Source organism: Ananas comosus, linkage group 18 (assembly GCF_001540865.1).
Source record: "Ananas comosus cultivar F153 linkage group 18, ASM154086v1, whole genome shotgun sequence".
Taxonomy (NCBI): domain Eukaryota; kingdom Viridiplantae; phylum Streptophyta; class Magnoliopsida; order Poales; family Bromeliaceae; genus Ananas; species Ananas comosus.
This window is the reverse complement of record NC_033638.1, coordinates 9,667,613-9,687,350: the sequence shown is the minus strand read 5'-3', so window position 1 is coordinate 9,687,350 and position 19,738 is coordinate 9,667,613. Positions and strand designations below refer to the sequence as shown.

The 19,738-nt window shown below is 36.6% G+C and overlaps 2 protein-coding genes across 2 annotated transcripts; one reads left to right on the top strand and one right to left on the bottom strand.

Moving 5' to 3' along the window:
• LOC109723818 (trihelix transcription factor GT-3b-like) lies at positions 11,225-12,619 on the top strand. Its single transcript, XM_020252303.1, has 3 exons — positions 11,225-11,640; positions 11,766-11,951; positions 12,045-12,619. The coding sequence occupies exons 1-3, from the start codon at positions 11,281-11,283 to the stop codon at positions 12,360-12,362; spliced, it is 864 nt and encodes a 287-aa protein (XP_020107892.1). The 5' UTR covers positions 11,225-11,280; the 3' UTR covers positions 12,363-12,619.
• Positions 16,618-19,511, bottom strand: LOC109724244 (omega-3 fatty acid desaturase, chloroplastic). Its single transcript, XM_020252992.1, has 8 exons — positions 18,702-19,511; positions 18,463-18,552; positions 18,283-18,349; positions 18,094-18,186; positions 17,821-18,006; positions 17,642-17,722; positions 17,241-17,378; positions 16,618-17,145 (listed from the first exon to the last, which is right to left on the bottom strand). Exons 1-8 carry the CDS (start codon positions 19,229-19,231, stop codon positions 16,978-16,980), a joined length of 1,353 nt encoding a protein of 450 aa, XP_020108581.1. The 5' UTR covers positions 19,232-19,511; the 3' UTR covers positions 16,618-16,977.

Below are 19,738 nucleotides of genomic sequence, written 5' to 3'. Positions count from 1 at the left end.
TCAAGTTTACGGAGCACTATCGACGACTCGAAAGTCGTAACATCGAAAACGAGCTGGAAGCATGAAAGGCCCCGTACTTCCGATAGCTGTAGCGCTCACTCTATATATATTAATATATATATATTTATATATATATTATATATATATTATAAAATATATATATATATATATATATAATATTATCTTATATTTCACTGTATATAATTGCAACTATATTATAGTTAGAACGAGACTACTATACTATCGATATCGATAGTAGCTGAACTCCCATATTATAGTTTTATTTTTTATTTTAAGATATTCAAATCAACGATTTATACTGTTAAATATATATATGGTTTATAAAATTCTTAAAAATAAAATTTTAATTTTTTTCGATATCATTTACTTAGTAAGTAAATTATATAAAAATGAACGATTAAAATTAAACAATCTTTAAAATTTGAGGAGGATATTTGAATTCAAATCACTAGTGCTAACCTTAATATAGATAGTTTAAAATATTTTTATTAAAATTGGAATAAATTTGGATTTTTTTTGCATCGTTAAACTATAAACTCGCCATAGTAGTCATTAAAAATTGATAATTTTTAAAATTATTTGATTATAAGATAAATTATGTTGAAAAAATATAAAAATTATATAGACACATTCTTAGAACACTTTTATATAAGTGTCCTATTTATATCAAAACTTTTAAAAAAAATTTATTAAGGCTTAAATATAAAACCCAATCCAATCAAAAATAAAAAATTTCTCTACTCAACTAACCATATCCAGCTCATCTACCCAATTACAAATAAAAAAGGAAGAAAAAAAAAGAAAAAGTGATCACCATCTCCCCTTCCCTTCCTCCGCCGCCGCAACCAATGAGGTAAGGTTCCGGCGACTGGAGTTCGGCCACGAGGATCTTGTAGGGATCATAGAGGATTACGATCGCCACGTATCCCTCGCCATAGATCGCTAGAGGAGTGGGTGCTAAATATCAAGGCGGCCCTACCTATAGCGACCCCATATATAGCAATATTTTTAAAAAGTGTCGGTAATTTAGCCAGCAGTTTTTTTTTTTATCTATACCGACATTTAAAAGTGTCGTTATACACCGTTTTTGTTGTCGTGAAGTTTTAAATATTTTAGATTAAATTTTACGGGTGCTAAATATCAAAGCGGCCCTACCTATAGCGACCCCATATATAGCAATATTTTTAAAAAGTGTCGGTAATTTAGCCAGCAGTTTTTTTTTTTATCTATACCGACATTTAAAAGTGTCGTTATACACCGTTTTTGTTGTCGTGAAGTTTTAAATATTTTAGATTAAATTTTACGGGTGCTAAATATCAAAGCGGCCCTACCTATAGCGACCCCATATATAGCAATATTTTTAAAAAGTGTCGGTAATTTAGCCAGCAGTTTTTTTTTTTTATCTATACCGACATTTAAAAGTGTCGTTATACACCGTTTTTGTTGTCGTGAAGTTTTAAATATTTTAGATTAAATTTTACGGGTGCTAAATATCAAAGCGGCCCTACCTATAGCGACCCCATATATAGCAATATTTTTAAAAAGTGTCGGTAATTTAGCCAGCAGTTTTTTTTTTTATCTATACCGACATTTAAAAGTGTCGTTATACACCGTTTTTGTTGTAGTGAAGTTTTAAATATTTTAGATTAAATTTAACGGTATGGATCGTTGATTTAAACATTTTACGGTTGAAAACGATACGTTAGTACCTGACTTCTAGTACTATAAATATTACAGGAGCCTAGCTCTTATAATTATAATTACATATAGGGTGCGTTTGGTTCGCGCTATCTTTTAAAGATTCCTAGTAATCCAATGGGAATAAAAAAATATGACGGTGTTTGGCTAAACGCAATAAATAATCTAATTGGTAATATTGAATTCACTTGGAAATAAGATTCACCCTAAAGTACATATTAATCTCATTCCCTTGAGGGAGGGTGGGTATCCTCATATTAATGAATTGGGGTAATCATAATATATCTAATCTCTTTCTTTCTTCCGACCCGCCGGCTAATTGATATTATTTTTCTTTACACTCTAACCTTATATCTCTCTCTAAACTTATTTTTCTCTCTAAAATTCAACTTTTTTTTTCTCTCTCTAAACTAAGCTTTCTCTCTCTCTCTCTTTCTAAAATTTCAACTCTCTCACTCCCTCTAATTTCGACTATATTTTTCTTTCTATTTTTTTAATTATGTTCTTTTTCTCTAACTTATACTCTCTCTCCCTTTTTTCTAAAAAGATGTTAAAACTTTTAGTAATATTATCTAAAATTAAATAAATAAATTAATTAATTAATTGTATATTTTTTGTAATATTAAATAATATGGCTAATTAATATTACCGTGCGAACCAAACACAGGAATTTCACATTCTTAGTAATAGGATGAATAGAAATAAGATTATCGGATATCTTTTATTCCTAGTAATTTTTCATAATGCGAACCAAACGCACCCATAGATTCAAATATGATGTTTTGTTTGACATATTTGAATTCAATGACGGTAGTTGAAACTATATGAAAATACACGACTGAAGTAGTTAGAACAAAACACAAATTAAATAAATTATAGTTACGTAGCAAAATTAAAATTTTAAAAAATTTAATAATTAGATCGAGATGACTGATAGTTGAGGTAAGTGCTATATATTTTTCAAGTTTGAAAAGGGATGCACCATTTTGCGGACATTCATAGTCGCAGGCAATAATTTATCCAAGACTATGACATTAATTAGATCACTCCAAGCAACAGTCATGGTCTTGTCATTTTTTTTCTTTAATTTTTTTTTTCTTTTTCTGTGTCCATTATTAGATTTTTTAAAATCTTTTTTTGTGCAAAATCACATGGATTACGTACAGTGTATGGAAGGAAATTTTGAATCTTTTCATAGAAAATTTGGCGTCTAAGTTTTCAATTTTAACCTTTTCGTTTTGGTCTCACGCACGTGGTATATTATATACATGCATGATTAGATGATTAGATATTTTTTATGGTTGTTTGTAAATGCCAAATCAAGGTGTGTTTGGTTCCACAAAAAATTGTGGAAAAAAAATTTCAGTGGAAAAAAATTTACGTCGTTTAGCATTTTGTTCGTAGGAAAAGAAAAAAATAATTTTTCATAATAATTATTTGGTCGAAAAAGAAAAAAAAAATTTAATATATTTTTTATTATATAATATATAATTAATATACTATATATATTATTATTATAATTTTTATATATAGATTAAATATATTTAAAATTATAATAAACTTATATTAATAATATATAAGAGTTATATATTTAAAAATATTAATAAATAATTACAAATTTATAAATAAAATATTATATAATAATATTTCTATATAAAAATAAAATACTATATGAATAAATCTATTAGTTATTATTATTATTATTATCATCAGAAAACACGACAGTTGATTTACAGGAACATAGTTATTAAATAATTAAGCGCTAATTACTTAATAATTGTCATTAGTGACAGGATGATATGTACAGCTAATAGGGGTGGTTTAGACTTTAGATCGAGCACCTGGGAGGCGACGATGTGGCGCANGATAAATTTGATATCAAAAATCAAAAAATAAATTTAATTCAAATTTAAACTCAAATTTAAATTTTAATGTAAAATAAATAGATAGAAGTACTACTTTTTAACAGATTAAACATAATAGTTCATTTTTATTTTCAATATTTTTAACTAATTGATCATAACCGTTCGTAGAATTGAAGTTATAGAAGTTATAGATAGGTATGAATGTTTTTTTTAACAAATTAATCATAATCATTCGTTCTTATTTTTGATAATTTTTTACAAATTGATCAAAAATTTGTATATCATATTAATTCAAAAATATGATTTACAAATTTATCAACCAATCTATCTTTTAAATTATTTCCATTGTAATATATAAATAGTAAATTAATTTTAAATTTTGAATTGAAATATAGACTTGCAGTAGATATTCTGGCAAAAATTTGGATAAGCATGAATTTTTTTTCTCTTTTAGAAAGAAAAAAATTAAATAAAATTTTAATTAAAATATAGATTCACAGTAAATATCTTTCGGGTGGCAAAAAAATTTGGATAAATGTATCTTTATTTTTTTTTTATTTTAGAGATAATCAGAAATTTAAAGTTTGTTTCATTACATTATTTATTTTACGTAAGGAAAAAGGAATCAATATTTTTTTCCACCAAAAAATGAATCTGTCGACAGGCCCAAATTTGAAATACGTGCTTTTATATAAACATAGATATATAATGAGAGGGAGGCCCACTCATGCGGTGGCCTCGTGGACCGCGCATCTCCGCTCCCCTCCTCTGCGCCCAACGCTGCGATTTCTGCCCATCGTTTTGGTTTTCCGCTGGTTTCTAGCGGAAAACGAAAACATCCATTTTCATCATAATTTGCAAAAGAACTTTTCGAAAAAACTTTTTTACGAGCAAACAAATGTCCAAATTGCGCTTTTCTACGAAAAATTTATTTTCAAGCCGATTTTATGGGAAACCAAACACCGTCTAGTGGTTTTATAACTTACTGCAGCTATATAATCCACATGACTCTACAATTCTAACTTTCACGTGACTTGTCACTTGTCTTTTCTAAGTTCTAGCTAATCAATCAAAAAATCAAATGCCGTTACATATTGACTAACGTACTGAAAAAAATAAATGTTAGATTTACATTTTACTTGAGTTGCAATTACACAACAATACCAAAATCCAACAATTCTTGTTTCACACTAGTTTTAGTAAATTTTTAATACGGTTGGATGAAAAATTATAGGAAATTGTAGAATTTAAAAAATTCGTTGGAGTTTTTATTTCTTTATAATGCATAGGATAAGTGAGCAAACCCTAATACTAATAATTAAGGTGTACAAGTAGTATTTTCTACGAATAATTTGTACGAAACTAGTTAGGAGATGACCTTAATCTTATAGGTTGTTGATGTGTTAACCAATATACATATAGTAACCTATAAAATTAGATTTTAAGTTCTATGTTGCTTGTTCACGGGTAGGGCGACGGGGAGAATAAAACAAACGCATGCATCATCGTCATGGGAGGGTCATGAGAAGCCGCGGACGCATGCATATGTGGCATACCTTTTTGGAAACGTTTTACTGTTTCCCAATTCTCTACGTATACGGCGTGGCTAAACCAAGGACGTCAATTTCCATTTGCCTTCTACATTAATAAATATTCATTGAGTCGCCCTAATGTACGTGTTTAACTTTAACGCACTCGTCGCTGTCCAAGTAAAATAACCCTAAATAAACCCAAATCCAAAAATGGTGATTACCTGGGAGAGCGTCCAGCCTAGTGACTTCGAAAACAACGTGAATCTGGTCTGGAGTAGATGAATAACTAGGAAAGGAACGTAGTCAACGAGTACTAAGTTGACCAGAATAATAGCCTGTTAGTAGATCACTTGGGAGGTCGGGAACAGTGCGATCTTTAGACAGACATAGTCGGACCCCCTCCTAGCAATTTACAAAATTAAACAGTTGATGAACCTTTGGGAGCTACACCTCTAAGCGAATAGGCATTATTGTAATCGGTTGGGTTTTTTTTTCCGCCCACATCGAGACCTGTGTTGCCTCACTCCTTAGCTTAACTCATCCTCTCAATAAATGAAGCGGGTAGCGTGCTACTTTTTTATCAAAAAAAAATAGTTATCTAAAGATCATTCCTAACTTTAATTCAATTTTAAGAAAAATTTAAAGTTAAAGTAACTGATAATATTATAATATGAGTAATTACTATGGAAACTTTCAAGTGAGGTCACGGTTCAAGAAGCCCACATGTAAGTTTTCATTTGGTCACACTTGGCTTTATATTAACATAAGAGGCCTACAAAAATTAGGAATCCCAAAGAAAAGGTAGATTTTTAGTAATTAAATAATATTCACGTGCTTATAATGTATTTTCAGCAATCTTATACTAAGCTCAAGAAAAGTTAGAAACGTATTGTTTGATGTTTACATAACAAGTAATCCTAATGAAAGAGGTTCTTGAGGGGTCGTTGTGACATCTTATAGATGCAATTATTCAAGCTATGTAGTTACCATAGCGATACGCATCCACCAAAAATGTTTGTTTGTTCGCCTGTTAAGAACATGTGTCGAATGTTGAAGATAAAAAAGAAAAAAAAAAAAATTCTAACCCATATATAATGTGCAAGAATTTTTCTACTTAGAAGCACACATTTTATTCAACTCTGCGCGACGGAGGCATGAGGGATGCCCGTTCGAGCAAGATCTGGTTTTTACGCCTGTCTTTAAAAGTGAAAGTGTTCTATTGGCTTGTCCTTAAGAAGAGAGTGCTTACTGATGACAATTTGGTTAAGAGGGGATGGGTCGGCAACACGAAATGCATGCTGTGTGGACTGGAAGAGAAAACAGTCGACCACCTATTCACACAATGCGTAGTTACCAGATTCCTAATGGCGACGACCCAGGAGAATATTCAGCTAGGAGATCTGGAAGAGGAGGTGCGTCAAGTGTGGGATAGATGGGCAGGATGTACAAGATCACAATCGACCTCAACCAGTCTCATAGGCCTGATAGCCTGCTGGTGGGTTTCTTGGGATTCTAGAAACAGAGCGATCTTCACGGCGACCCAAAACAACCCAATAGCCGGTATTTATAAGATTAAGCAGTTGACGGGACCGTGGAAAAACTAGTCAAAGAAGCGATCGATCGAACTTTTTTTTTTTTTTTTTTCATCCGTCCTCGTCGAGGCCTTGTTGCCTCACCCATGTAGCTTAATTCACTTACTTTCTGAATGAAACGGGTAGCGCGCTACCTTTCTTTCAAAAAAGAAGCACATATTTTGATCTTTTCGAGCACTTTTAACTTCATTATACAAATTAGTACTTTTTCTATTCTTAGTCATGATCGTGACTAGTTATCTCGTGATGTGGGTTTATTAAAAATATTGCAGCTATTTTGTTTAAATGTATAATTATTTTAGTCAGCCTTATTTTTTTACTTAAAAAGCCTACAGTAAATAAATCAAATATGTCAAACCTCTAAAATAATTATATTTAATATTTAATTTTTTAAAAATAAAATAAATTATTTTTAAATATATATACTGTCCACTAACTATATTATGGGCAAAAAAAAAAAAAAAAAAACTTTTTTTTTAGTTACATTAAAAAGTTCTCATATATATAAATAATATATATATATATATATATATATATATATATATATATATATATATATATATCAGCATTATTTTTGAGAATTGGTAGCGAAACTATATATCAGCATTATTACTATTCTCCCCGCAACTGCCTCAGCCAAGTAGTGACGTGGATAAATGTCCTTTACAAACTATTTTATTTTGTTTCAAATTTTGTTTTATCTTAAATTTTTTTATTTTAATAAATATGATATTCTGAAACATTCAATATTTTGCACGTGCTCGTCTCTCGTGAACCATGTTTTGGTGTACGTCCCCTCAATAATTTTCCACTCTAATCATCCACCGTTAAAAATGAACTATGCTTACAAATTAAAGAACACAAATAATGCAAAAGAGACTTTTTTGTACCTCTAGCTTTGTAGATTACAATATGCATCCTCATCTGGATCCAATTGGACCACTCTGGAAAAAAGAACAAAAATTAGCAAAAATTCTTTCCTCCAATCTTAATAGAAATTAGCAAAATTTTCACTTAAGAAAGCTTATTCAAAGGCTTCGACTTTCTTTTAAAATTAGCTTGTATATATCTTTCTCCATTCAAACCTCAACTCTCATCGAACCTAAACTTTTTCTTAAAAATTACATAAATTTTAATTTACGAAAAGATTGTAGTAGCTAGGGGTGTAAAACAGGCCAGGCAGCACATGGGCCGCTCGGCCCGGCATGGCCTTGGGCCGGGCTACAGCACCGCACGGGTATTGTAACACTCGTGCCAGGCCGGCCCGGCTGAGGCTCTGGGCCGTGCTGGGCCTCTCCTTTGGAGCTCAACGGCTCAGCATGGCACAACCCGAAACGGGCCTCCGCTGTGCCGGGGTGAGGGGAGGCGGGCGGCCTGGCACGGCACGGCCCGCTTGATCCGTGCCAACTGAGCCAGCACGGCCCGGACCCCATGGCCCAAGGCAACTGCCTTGGGCTATTGGGTCTGAGCTCCCCAGGGGTCTGACCTTGGGAGGAGCAATTTTGGTTCAATGGACCAAAATTCGAATTTTGGTCCAATTTGGTCCATTGGACCAAAATCTATCTCATTTTCTTTTAAAAAAAAAATAATACAAATTTATTTTTTTTAAAAAAAATTAAAGATTTATTTTAGTATAATTATTTTTATAATTTTTTAATATTTTAATCAAAATATTAATTTAAATAAAAATATCGATTGTTTATATTTTTAAATTTCATACTAAATTTTAAAAAATAAATATTTTACTAGGCCGGCCCGAAGCACGGCCCGTGCCTTTCGGGCTGAAGGGCTGTGCCGGGCCAAAGGGTAGATAATTTGGGCCCGTCACAGCCCAGCCCGAAATTAAATCCGAACCGGGCGAGGCCGACCCCTAGCCCATTTCAGCCCGAAAAATGTGTGCCCGAAACAGCCCACATTACACGCCTAGCTGTAGCTCAGCGGTTGGTATTACCTGCTCCTTCGTTGAAGGTCTCGAAAAAGAAATTGCTTGTCGAAATACACAAGATTTTGTCGGGCACTGGGCCGCCACTAATTCGGACCTAACATTCAAGACCTTACCCAACCCGAACGTAACGATTGGACTCTCGAAGCCCAATCAAAAGTGGCTCAATTTTGTTTCAATTCATGAATTCTATCAAACTATGACTAGCATAGAGATTGGTCAACGGGTACATTTATTGCCAGGTAATTAAATTTTGTCTCATTAACTTATGATCTACACAGGTTTTTTATGTTTCTTGTGATTAGGAGCATCATGGATTACATTAACAAACACCAAATGGGCTACATTGTATCAGCTTTTGCTAATCCGTGGAAAGTGATAAACGGCCCAATAGGCCGAATTCACAAACAGGCTAGGCCCATTAATGTTGGGCCGGGTCTAATTTCTCAAAATCTCTAAATGATGGGCCCTTGAATGATAAAGTTGTACGAGTACAATAAAAAGGTGGTTGTAGAACTAGCATTACTGTTTTTTGGAAGATCTTTCAAAGTGCAGCACCATACTGAATCAAATTTTTTTAATGTGGCACTAACTATAGTATTACTATTACAATTACTGACATATAAACTCTATTTTATAATATAATGGTAAGAAGACTAGTTTGATGAATGATTAATTCATCATAAATATTGTTTTGTTCTCCTTAGCATTAAGCTACCCATGTGACAAAGAAATAACATACACATTGTTGATAACTCGAATCTTTTGGACCTTAATGCAGTCTCAGTCAAGTCGTAGCCAGGTCAGCATCTTAAAGAATCCTAAAAAAATTTTTTTAATGTAATCTAATAGTGCGGCTACTTAATCTCCCAAAAAAAAAAAAAAAAAAAAAAAAAAAAAGAAAAGAAAAAGAAAAAAAAGACAACTGGATCCTCTACAACCTAGTTGTAGAATTCTCTGGATCGCATTGCCACGTGGTTGCTTTTGACCGGATTATTTGAAAAATTCGTACTAAGTATGATTTTGAATTTTCTACGTAGTATGATCACGCGAACCAATGAGACTACGCCACGTACTGCACGACGGGCGTACGAGTATGATACGACGCGCGTTGTAGAGGATGTGTGGCATTATTACGTTCAAAACGGCTCTTTCGAGAAGCTTCATCGGAACAAGCTTCGACCGCAAGGAAGAGACACCTTCGCGCGTCTCGCCCCTCTGTCAGCGTGACGCACCTCCCAACGCAGCGTTCGTACTCGATCGCTCGACCTCGTAGAACCGGTCTACCACGTCACTCGTATTGAACCAATCATAATGTGCTAGGTAGTGCTGGGTAGCCAACGCCAAAGCAATTCTCATTCAAATTCTCACACCAGCCTAATTGATGTTATTTTTAAAATTCTCATTCAAAATTTAAATAAGTTTTAATCACAGTATAAATAATTAATTTATTTTAATTTGCTAAATTATCGAAGTAGAAGTCATGTGATTGCAGTATAGTGTATGCATTAGAATCTTTTAAAATTTTAGTCGACAAATAAAGTTGAGCTGGAATGCTATCGGTAGTAAACGGGTTTCGTTGCCATCCATTTATTTTTGATGATGGAGCTTCCAAATCAACAATACCGTTGAATATGATCTATACCACTTAAAGTATCTAAAAATCAAATATCATATTTTTTTTCTATATTATTCTCTTGTCCATCAATAGAAATGAAAATGAACGGCTGAAAATAAATATTAGTGTTGATAGGAGTCTTGTGATTAAAATTGAGAGTATAGATTTTATTCTAAATAGTTTAAAGAATTTTGTAACCAAAATTCAATTGATTTAGATATTCTTACATTTTTAAATTAGAAAATGCTTCATATCGACCATCAAAGTTACAAATTTTGAAACCATTTGATTATTAGGTCAATAATGTCAAAAAAATTTAAAATTTAGTTTATAGATACTTTAAGTGGTATAGATTATATTCAACGGTGCCGATCGCCGATTTAAAGCCTCCATCATCGAAAACAAATAGGTGACAACGAAACTCGTTTGCTTCCGATAGCATTTCAACTCAACTTTCGACAAATATACTATATTTCAAATTCTAAACTTTATATCAACAAAATTTTCAAAATTCAGACGAAAAGGGTTACATACTTATATTCTACCTCTCATAAACCCTTCGCTAACACGTGGTTAATTGAATTGAATGAAAACAGATTAATTTTTTCGTACAGCAAAATTTGACATTCTGATTTTAGGGAGAATAGAGTACATAAGTAAGAAGGGTCATCCGTCAAAGTTCCCCAACAGCCCCGCGATGACGTGGTGGAGTGGGCGTAAGCAAGAAATATACGCCGTGGGAAAGCAATGGGAATGCAATCTATTTCCGCGTTGACAGATAGATAGCTTGGACCGCGACTCCCCGTTTTCTCTCTCTCACAATCTCTCTCTTTCTCTCTCTCTAATTGCGTAGGCCCCACCAATTCTTGCTCCTCTCGTCGTCTTTCTCTTTCCCACACGCAAAATTCGCCGCCGACTTATTATTATTCTCCCTCTTCTTCTTCATCGATCCCCTTCCCCACCTCTCCCACACACTCCGCGACTACTTCATCGAGGAGCTAGGAATTAATTAATGGCTCATCACTTGTACCCACACCTCCACTTCCACGGCGTCGACGACGCCTCCTACTACGAGCTCAACGTTGTAGACGTCGACCCACCCTTACTACAGCCACCGCCTCCTCCTCTGCCTCCTCTTCCACCGCCTCGTCCGCATGAGCGCGAAGCGGCGGCGAGCGGGGTGCCCCAGTGGAGCCACGCGGAGACGGCGGAGTTCCTCGCCGCGCGCGCCGAGCTCGACCGGAGCTTCGCCGCGGCCAAGCGCAACAAGCCGCTCTGGGAGGCCGTCTCCGCCCGCCTCCGCCTCAAGGGCTTCGCCCGCACCCCCGACCAGTGCAAGTCCAAGTGGAAGAACCTCCTCACCCGCTTCAAAGTATATATTATAGATATATTATATATGTACACACAGATATATGCGCGTTTAGCTACTAGTTGTAGAGTAATAAGTGTGCTTTTTTTTGTTTTTTTAATGAAGAAACAAACAAAAAATGTTTGCAGGGTAGCGAGGCCATGGAGCAGGAGAGCGAGAGGCAGTTCCCCTTCTACGAGGAGATGAGGAGGATATTCTCTTACAGGATGGAGAGGTTGCTGGCTTTCGAGAAGAGTAGTGCTAAGAAGAAGAAGAAGACGAAGGGGAAGGAGTTGGAGGAGGAGTTGGAGGAGGAGGAAGAGAAGGAAGAGAAGGAAGAGGAGGAGGAGGAGGAGGAGGAGGAGGAGAGGCGGAAGAGGAGTACAAATATAAAGAATAAGAAGAAGAGGAGGTGGAGGAGGAAGAGGAAGGGCGCTGGTGCTGGTGCTGGTGCTGGTGCGGGGGTGGTGGAGGAGGTGGAGGGGGCGCTGAGGGAGCTGATGAGGCGGCAAGCGGAGATGGAGGAGCGGTGGATGGAGGCGGCGGAGGCGAGGGAGGCGGAGAGGAGGGAGAAGGAGGGGGAGTGGAGGAGGGCCATGGCCAACCTCTGGGAGGAGAGGCTGGCGATGGAGCGCCGGTGGAGGCAACATGACGAGGAGCGCCGCGCCCGCGCGGAGGCCCGCGCGGAGCGCCAACACGCCCTCGTCTCCGCGCTTTTGGCTAAGTTCCAGGGCGAGGGATCCTAGTACGTAGTTCCGTAGCGTGCTTATGTGTGTATATATATATATATTTATGTAGGAGGAGTAATTGAATTACTTACTAGCTAGCGAGCTACTTAGTAATGTAGGATATATGTGGACGGTGCATGCGTGGGAGATGAAAAAAGAAAGGTTTGGCACTCCTTGATACCTCATCTTTTGCTTTGATTCCATGCATACTTTTCCCATGGCTCCTTGTTTCCCTCATCCTTCTTTAATTAATTTAAAGAGTTTTGTTTTTTGTTCGTTTGTTCGTTTAAAAAACAAAAGAGGGTGTGTTTTTGGTGATAAAAATACGAAAGGCGTGCGGTTGGTTATATATATATATATATATATATATATATATATATAGTTGATCGAGTACGTAACTATAGAGATTCAAGATCCTTATATAAAAGCATGCAAATTAATGCTTCTGTACGCACGTAATTTAAATATTATGTATGTATCGTGAAACTGAGAAAAATTAATTAAGTGCTTCAAAATGTAGTTCCTAATAACGTTCTAGGTTAGATAAATAGCAAGTATAAAGGGATCGAGCTACATATAAACAAAGAGCATTTAATGTTTTCTTTTGAAATTTAAACATAGTGCAATGTTGCAATTAGAAGCATTACATATATATATAGAGAGAGAAGAGGATTATATACTATTCGTCTAGAAAACATGCATGGCCTTGAATCTAATTTACGGTACAATATATAGCGCTTATATCCATTCAAAATATATAGCCCTGTTAAAGGTTATAGAGAACACTTAGCATGTTACTACTTTGCTGCTTTTTCATTAGTGCATGTCGCCAGTACTTTTAGGTGATTGTCATCTTGACTGATCTGCTTATTGTTGGGTTGCTGCTTTCTACAAAGCATGTTAATTATTTCTGGCTAATTATAATGTTTGCTTCTTTTTTTTTCTGTTTTGGAGTGTATATACATAGCTCATGCACCATACACAAATATGATAGTACTTGAAAGTTAATTATGTTTTAATCTTTCTTACTTTAATCCTTGATTGATTTATTTGTTAATTTGCTCTTTGTCTGAGCTGTACTCTTCATCTTCATGCTAAATATTGCCATAGAAAAATGCAATTAGGAAAAAGGAAAGAGAACGTATGGCATTGCTTGAACAAATTAAAGACTCTGGTTAACTACGAGAGCTGCTGCAATACTTACTTAAGATTAAATTATTGAGAATCTGATCGAGATGGATTTTTGTGAACAATGTCTTTTGTAAAATCTGAAACAAGATATGATAAATAGTTCTTTTGTGGTTTGTTATAAATTTAATTTAGTTTCTTCTTTGATATGATCGATGGTCTGATCATGTCGCACAACATATTTGGAACCAAATTGCCAGTTAAAATAAGCTTATAAGTATGCCAGGACTATGTGTAACAAACATGCATGCAGCTAATTAGGGATAATTTGTTGCTTTCACATAATGCATGTTAAGCTTGTGTTTATTCTGGTCATGGTTAGTTCCATGCTACACATTTATATACTTAAATTTCACTGAAAACTTGGCCTGCAATACACTAGCTAGTCCATATTAAACTTGTTTAATATTTCACATATCCATATTAAACAATTTATTTTACCACTTTGAAGTTAGTAGTTGGTTTGCACATTAGAAGAAATTATTTGAATTTTGATTTAATAGTAAGCTAAAGTAGATAATAGCTATAGAAAAAGAAAGAAGGTAATAGTAAAAGAGTTTGTTCATGGTGTGTGTGTGTGTGTGTGTGTGTGTATGTATATGTATATGTATAGTTGCACCTTGTGTTTGTTTTTTCATGTTAAAGAGCTTTCTGTTTAGAAGCATGAGTATATACTAGCCTATGTATCAATGAATAAATGCAAGAATTGGTGAATAAATGTATTCTTACATGAGGAAAAGCTCATAAGAGTATATATTAATTAGCTAGTTTTGTGTGATTTTCTTGATGGGTTATTCTCTCTCTTTCGTTTGGTTTTCCTACTAATGTTTTTACATCAAGAATCATTTGGTTTTTACAGGACATTAAGCTTACAGCAAAAGTCATGCTTAAATATAATCAATACTTTCACATGATATATATCTTCCTGGTAACAGCTTATATATTTTTTGGTTTAGTACGTTTTGTCCTTTTTCCTTTAAGAATTGATCGAGAAAAGTAGCTCCATTCAGAAGTTTCTTTGTTAGGAGTGAACGATTGTTTGTATCTTGGCATATCAAGTCTCTTGGATATTTCATTTAATTACTTTTTTTTTCCACATGTACATTATGATACATGTTGAGCATGCGTTACGAGCAGCTGCAGTTCTCTATCCGTTTGCCTTTTTATTGTGCTAATATTTTAGCTTTGATCACCTCGTCAAAAGGAAATAAATTAAATTACTTATTTATGATTTCTCTTTTTCTATTTTGAGCTTTAATATTTAATGATTTCCTATGTGTATCAGTATCACGTGTATATTGGACGCGTATACGTACAACTAGCTTCCAAACCATGAACTAACAGTGTTTGCTCAATTCGCTTTTTGATTTATTAACCCCCTTCGTGTTTGTTTTTTTGGGTGTGCGTGGTTTCACCCTTAACCTATCAGCTACTCCACTAGGCCAATTAAGCATAATTTACTCCCACGCTTCACTTAAGGTGAAAGGTCAAATTTTTTTTTAATGTTCCTACAGTTATGACTAAAAATTTAGATGATCTCGCAATTGTTGGCTTAAATGTATCAGCATCTTACCTTGTGGCGGGAGAAATCATATGGGCCGAGTCATGTTCGAAATGGTGTGAGGCTGGAGTGGGCAGAGTTATGTTCGAAGTGGCGTGAGGCAGGTTGGACCGAGTCACAATTGAGACCCGTGGGCATTGTATCTGTAACGTTTTAAATGAATTGATTGCGTATTTCTAACAGCTCGAGATTTTGAGATTAATGATTAGCGCCAACGATCCGACAGTAATTTTTGTGCTGAAGCGAATGCTAACACTAACGACTTTTTAGATGTCACAAATTCAACAGTTGAGATCCGCAAAAACAATCAGCCTCTTATTAAAAAATACGAAGTGGTTAATTTGTTTGGTAATTAAAAAATAAAATGTTGAGCGCAATAATATTTCGCATTTCTATCTTATTAAAAAGGACCTTATTTTATATCTAACTGGAATGTATAGCAAGTTAACCGCTAACAACAACAACAGAGAAGTCCATCGTCCGGCGCATCCAATTAACTATATATACAGAATTTGTATTTGAAAAAAAAAAAAGAAAAAAAAAAGAAAAAAAAAGAAAATGACAATAGTATGTATCAAGCAACACCTATTCGAGCACAAATCAGGCCCAGACCAATTAACTCCAAACTTGACTCAGGCCCGTTATCCTACACACATATCAACTTGGTCAGGTTTAATTTAAATCTCTGTAAAGTTAACACTTTAAATTAATTCTCTGGGGTTAATGATAAACCAACAAGAACCACATACAAAATTGAGACTTAATTAACCTTTATTTCACTGAATTAATACGTTTTTTTTTTCCTTTTCCCTTAAGTGTTACTGTGTGATGGCACAGAGAAGTTTTTTTTTTTTTTTTTTTTTTTTTTTGAAGAATTTCAGATTCCCTCCACTCAGATATGAGGCAGGAAACTCATAGCCAGCGCATAGCAGATGATAATAGTGACACATCTTATCTTTTTTCTTAAAAAAAAGAAAAGAAAAGAAAAGTTTTGGACCAAAAAAAAAAGGATATATATACTAGTGGTACATCATTTTGGCTGCATGAGAAGGGTGGAGGAGGTGGTCCTAACACTGCTTTGCACTTTGGAGTGTAATCTCTCTTTGCCATAACGTTTTTTTTTATTAATATTTTGTGAATGAGCACAGCAGTTGATGGAATAAAGTGCATCAATTTCCTTAATAGAAAAAAAAAAAAAGAACAAAAGAGTGCCAATCTCCTTGCTTGTGTTTCAATTATGACATTTTAATCCTAATGATAATATTTGCAACTGTAAATTGCGATTCTAGCAACAAATTCAATTTGTTTTCTGGTTGGATCTCCATCCTGTGTTTATTTGCTAGCTTTTCTTTTTAATTACTAGTATTATTTGGAAGCTTGATTTTTCAGTTTCTTCATCCACATTAGTCCGAAAGAATGTTCGACGCGCATCCTCATTTTCAAGTATGAGGACAACCAAGAAAAGAAATGCAATTTGTCCTCACCAAGGTACTGTTACAATCATGCAGCTATAAGGCACATGCATTCAAAAGTACAATGTTCACTTTTTTATTCTCTAAATTTATTAATTAATGAAAAAAAATTACAAGTCTTATACTAAATATTATCCCCTTACCAAGCAAAACGAATTACAGGTTGTGTGCTTCATATTTATACAACCAAAACTAATCTCTAAGTAGGGCATATTTGCATCTCAACTTCTCGCACAACAACCAGAATAAATGAGGTCTCTCTTCCAAATTGAGTGGAAGAGGAAAGAATGACTACCACGGTAACAAGCCGCGCGAATCAAAATCTGGCTTCGTGTAATTGAACGAGGTTGGATTAGTTATAAGATCAACGGCCTTGCGTGCAACTGAATGAATGACGTGTATTAATTGAAACTTATTTTTGGAGAGTATCAGTCTGGTAGTAAACCACATCTCCTGTGTCGCTAACATAGTGATCGACGTTCAAGCTTCTCGCCAAAACCCCGAATAGGTGGAGTGGAAAAGGTCCGGACTTCTCCGGCTCTCTATAGTACTTGCCAAGCACTGGTTTTGCTGCCTTGGTCTGGTAATTGAATACAAAGTTCATACAGTAAGAAAAAAGCGCGAATAAGCTGTGTTAGAGAATTAATGAGATGTAGAAGCTTTAGGGATACTCACTGCTTCCACTAGGTGGTAATGCGGTATTTGTGGAAAGAGGTGGTGAATCACATGAGTTCCGATATCATGGTGGATGTTGTTGATCAATCCATAATCGCGATCGAGTGTTGTCAATCCTCCACGTAGATAACTCCATTCCTACAAGAGGAACAAACAATTAGCTCGTCAAAGCATTACTCTTAGACCAGTGCAAAACAACAACAAAATCCAACCACAAAAAAAAGAGAGGAGGAATAACAAGAAAGTGATTCCACTGATGGTAGCACTTGCATAGATGCTAGAGAGATCAAGTTAGTTTGATCTTCCAGCAAGAAGATACACAGGCACTTGCATTACGTGCTAGACGAGAAGATGTTGATTTTCTCCAACAACTGAAAGTGAGATGACTAGGATGAATATACCTTTCCACGATACCATGGAAGCTTCTGTTCGTGTCCATGATGATGCAGGTAGGTCACAAGATCCAACCACGCCACAAAAATCTGCCAAAGATCACCAGAGTTTCCAAAATTAACACCAAAAATCTATGATCTTATTCTCAGACTATACCGCTCTGAGGGAATGGATGATGCGAGCGTACCAAATATGGGACGAAATAGAGCTTAAGCATCTGAAGAGGCCCCATAATCCAAGTTAAACCTGCAAGCACCGCCGCCATCGCCGTCCAGCAAACCGTGGACGTCATCACATCCTTCTTCTCGTTCGGAAGGAACAAATCACTACTTGCGTGGAAGTGCGAACCTTTCTTCCCCGGACTCCTTCCCCACTAAAACACATTGAACATGATTAAGCTACATCAATTGGAAATTAATTACAAGCTGTGATTGACCCCAAATCGACTTCAGATGCTAACCAGGTAGATAGGGAAAGCAAGCATAGGGAAAGGCATGGTGAAGCGAAGTTTCCGCGTCACATTATCCAAACTCCTATACAACTTCTCTGGTAGCTGCCATTATCAGAGGAAAACCCATTACTTGAACCGATCGACGAAAGCATTAGAAATCATTAGAAATTCTAAGAAAATTGGGGTTAATTCACATACTGGGTGCCACGATTCGTCGTTCTCTACGTGTCCATGATTCTGGTGATGCGTCCTGTGGCTTATCCTCCTGCATAGCAGCATTGTTTCTTTTACACATTAGACTCCCAAATAGAACAAAATTACCTAATTTTTTCAACTTCAACAGCTAAATGTGGAACAGGGGGGAAACATGAACCGTACCACCCATGATAAGGCACGAGAATGGAGGAATGGAGCAAATGCCCCACCACGCTATTCAGCTTCGGATTGCTCGAGAAGCTTCCATGCCCACTGCAAAAGATTCAATTTTTAGCTCTTTTTTTTTTTCTTTTAAATCTTCAGCTAAAAAACAGAACAAAAGAGCATATATTGCAAAAATCTACGATGAGCTTCAAAAAACAACGACAAAGGTCGAAACATGAACAAATTGGCGCACATACCAATCGTGCCCGAGAACGAAGAGGGCCCAAAACATCGTCCCCTGCGCGACCCAATAGAGCGGCCACACGATCCAGCTATTGATGTAGGCGGCGGCGGCGGCGAGCCCGATCACCACGGCGACGTCCCTGACCACGTAGCTCATCGAGCGCCACGGGTCCTTCACCCAGCAGCGCTTCGGTATCGCCGCGCGGATCTCGGCGAGCCCGAACGGGGGCGGGGCCCCCGGATCGAACCCCTCCTCGTCCCCGGCGCTCCCGCCGACCCTGCTCGCGCTCTCCTCCCTCTCCTCCTCGAAGGGGACCACCCTCAGCGGCGCGCTCACGCGGAGCGCCCAGTCCCGGTGGATCGGCCCCGCGCCGGCGCGCATGGCGCGGCGCGGCGCGGCGCTGCCGAGGGCCGGGGAGGGGCCAAGGCTCCTCTTTGGGGCTTTTAAGCGAACAGGCGACGGGAGCCGCGAACCGGGCGCGCGCGAATGAATGGTCGGGAGAGGGCGCAGGCCACAGCATTCGGAGATGACCCAGCTCGCCATTCTCGACAAAGGCGGCGACTTTACCGTCTCCTACGCTTCCCCGACCCCTTCACGACGACGCAGAGGACTCGTATTAGGGTTTAAGAGGAGGGAAAGGTGGAGACGAAGGGATCAGAATCTAGAGGTGTGTCGCCCTTCTCCTCTCAGAGCCTCTCGTTTTAGCTCTCCTCCCCCCCTCTCTCTCTCTCTCCCTCTATCCCTCTCCTCTTCTCGCTTGGTGCGTTTATGCTATGTGTCCTCTGTTTTTACCTCTTCCTCTCTCTATGCAACAACAATGTGGTGTAATATGCAACGCGTTCGATTTATACTAATCCCCTCGTAATCGTGTGACCGCGTTGTGATTGGTGGAATAAGATTTTAAGGAAAATATAAAAAAAAATTGATCAAGCAAAGAGGAGGCCCCGTGTGGGAGTTTCGACGCCGCCCAATTCGCACGTGGGAAGCGCTCGTTGGCTCGCCCTCGCTCGCTCTTTGGATCGTTTTGACCGCACACGACTTTGACACGTG

Excerpts from the sequence above, each read along its gene's own strand:
- LOC109723818 (XM_020252303.1), top strand. The coding sequence starts at position 11,281 with ATGGCTCATCACTTGTACCCACACCTCCACTTCCACGGCGTCGACGAC. Across the intron at positions 11,641-11,765 it reads ACCTCCTCACCCGCTTCAAA|GGTAGCGAGGCCATGGAGCA; the intron begins GTATATATTATA and ends AAATGTTTGCAG. Across the intron at positions 11,952-12,044 it reads AGGAAGAGAAGGAAGAGAAG|AAGGGCGCTGGTGCTGGTGC; the intron begins GAAGAGGAGGAG and ends AGGAGGAAGAGG.
- LOC109724244 (XM_020252992.1), bottom strand. The coding sequence starts at position 19,231 with ATGGCGAGCTGGGTCATCTCCGAATGCTGTGGCCTGCGCCCTCTCCCG. Across the intron at positions 18,350-18,462 it reads CTCGTGCCTTATCATGGGTG|GAGGATAAGCCACAGGACGC; the intron begins GTACGGTTCATG and ends GCTGCTATGCAG. Across the intron at positions 17,146-17,240 it reads ATTACCACCTAGTGGAAGCA|ACCAAGGCAGCAAAACCAGT; the intron begins GTGAGTATCCCT and ends TTCAATTACCAG.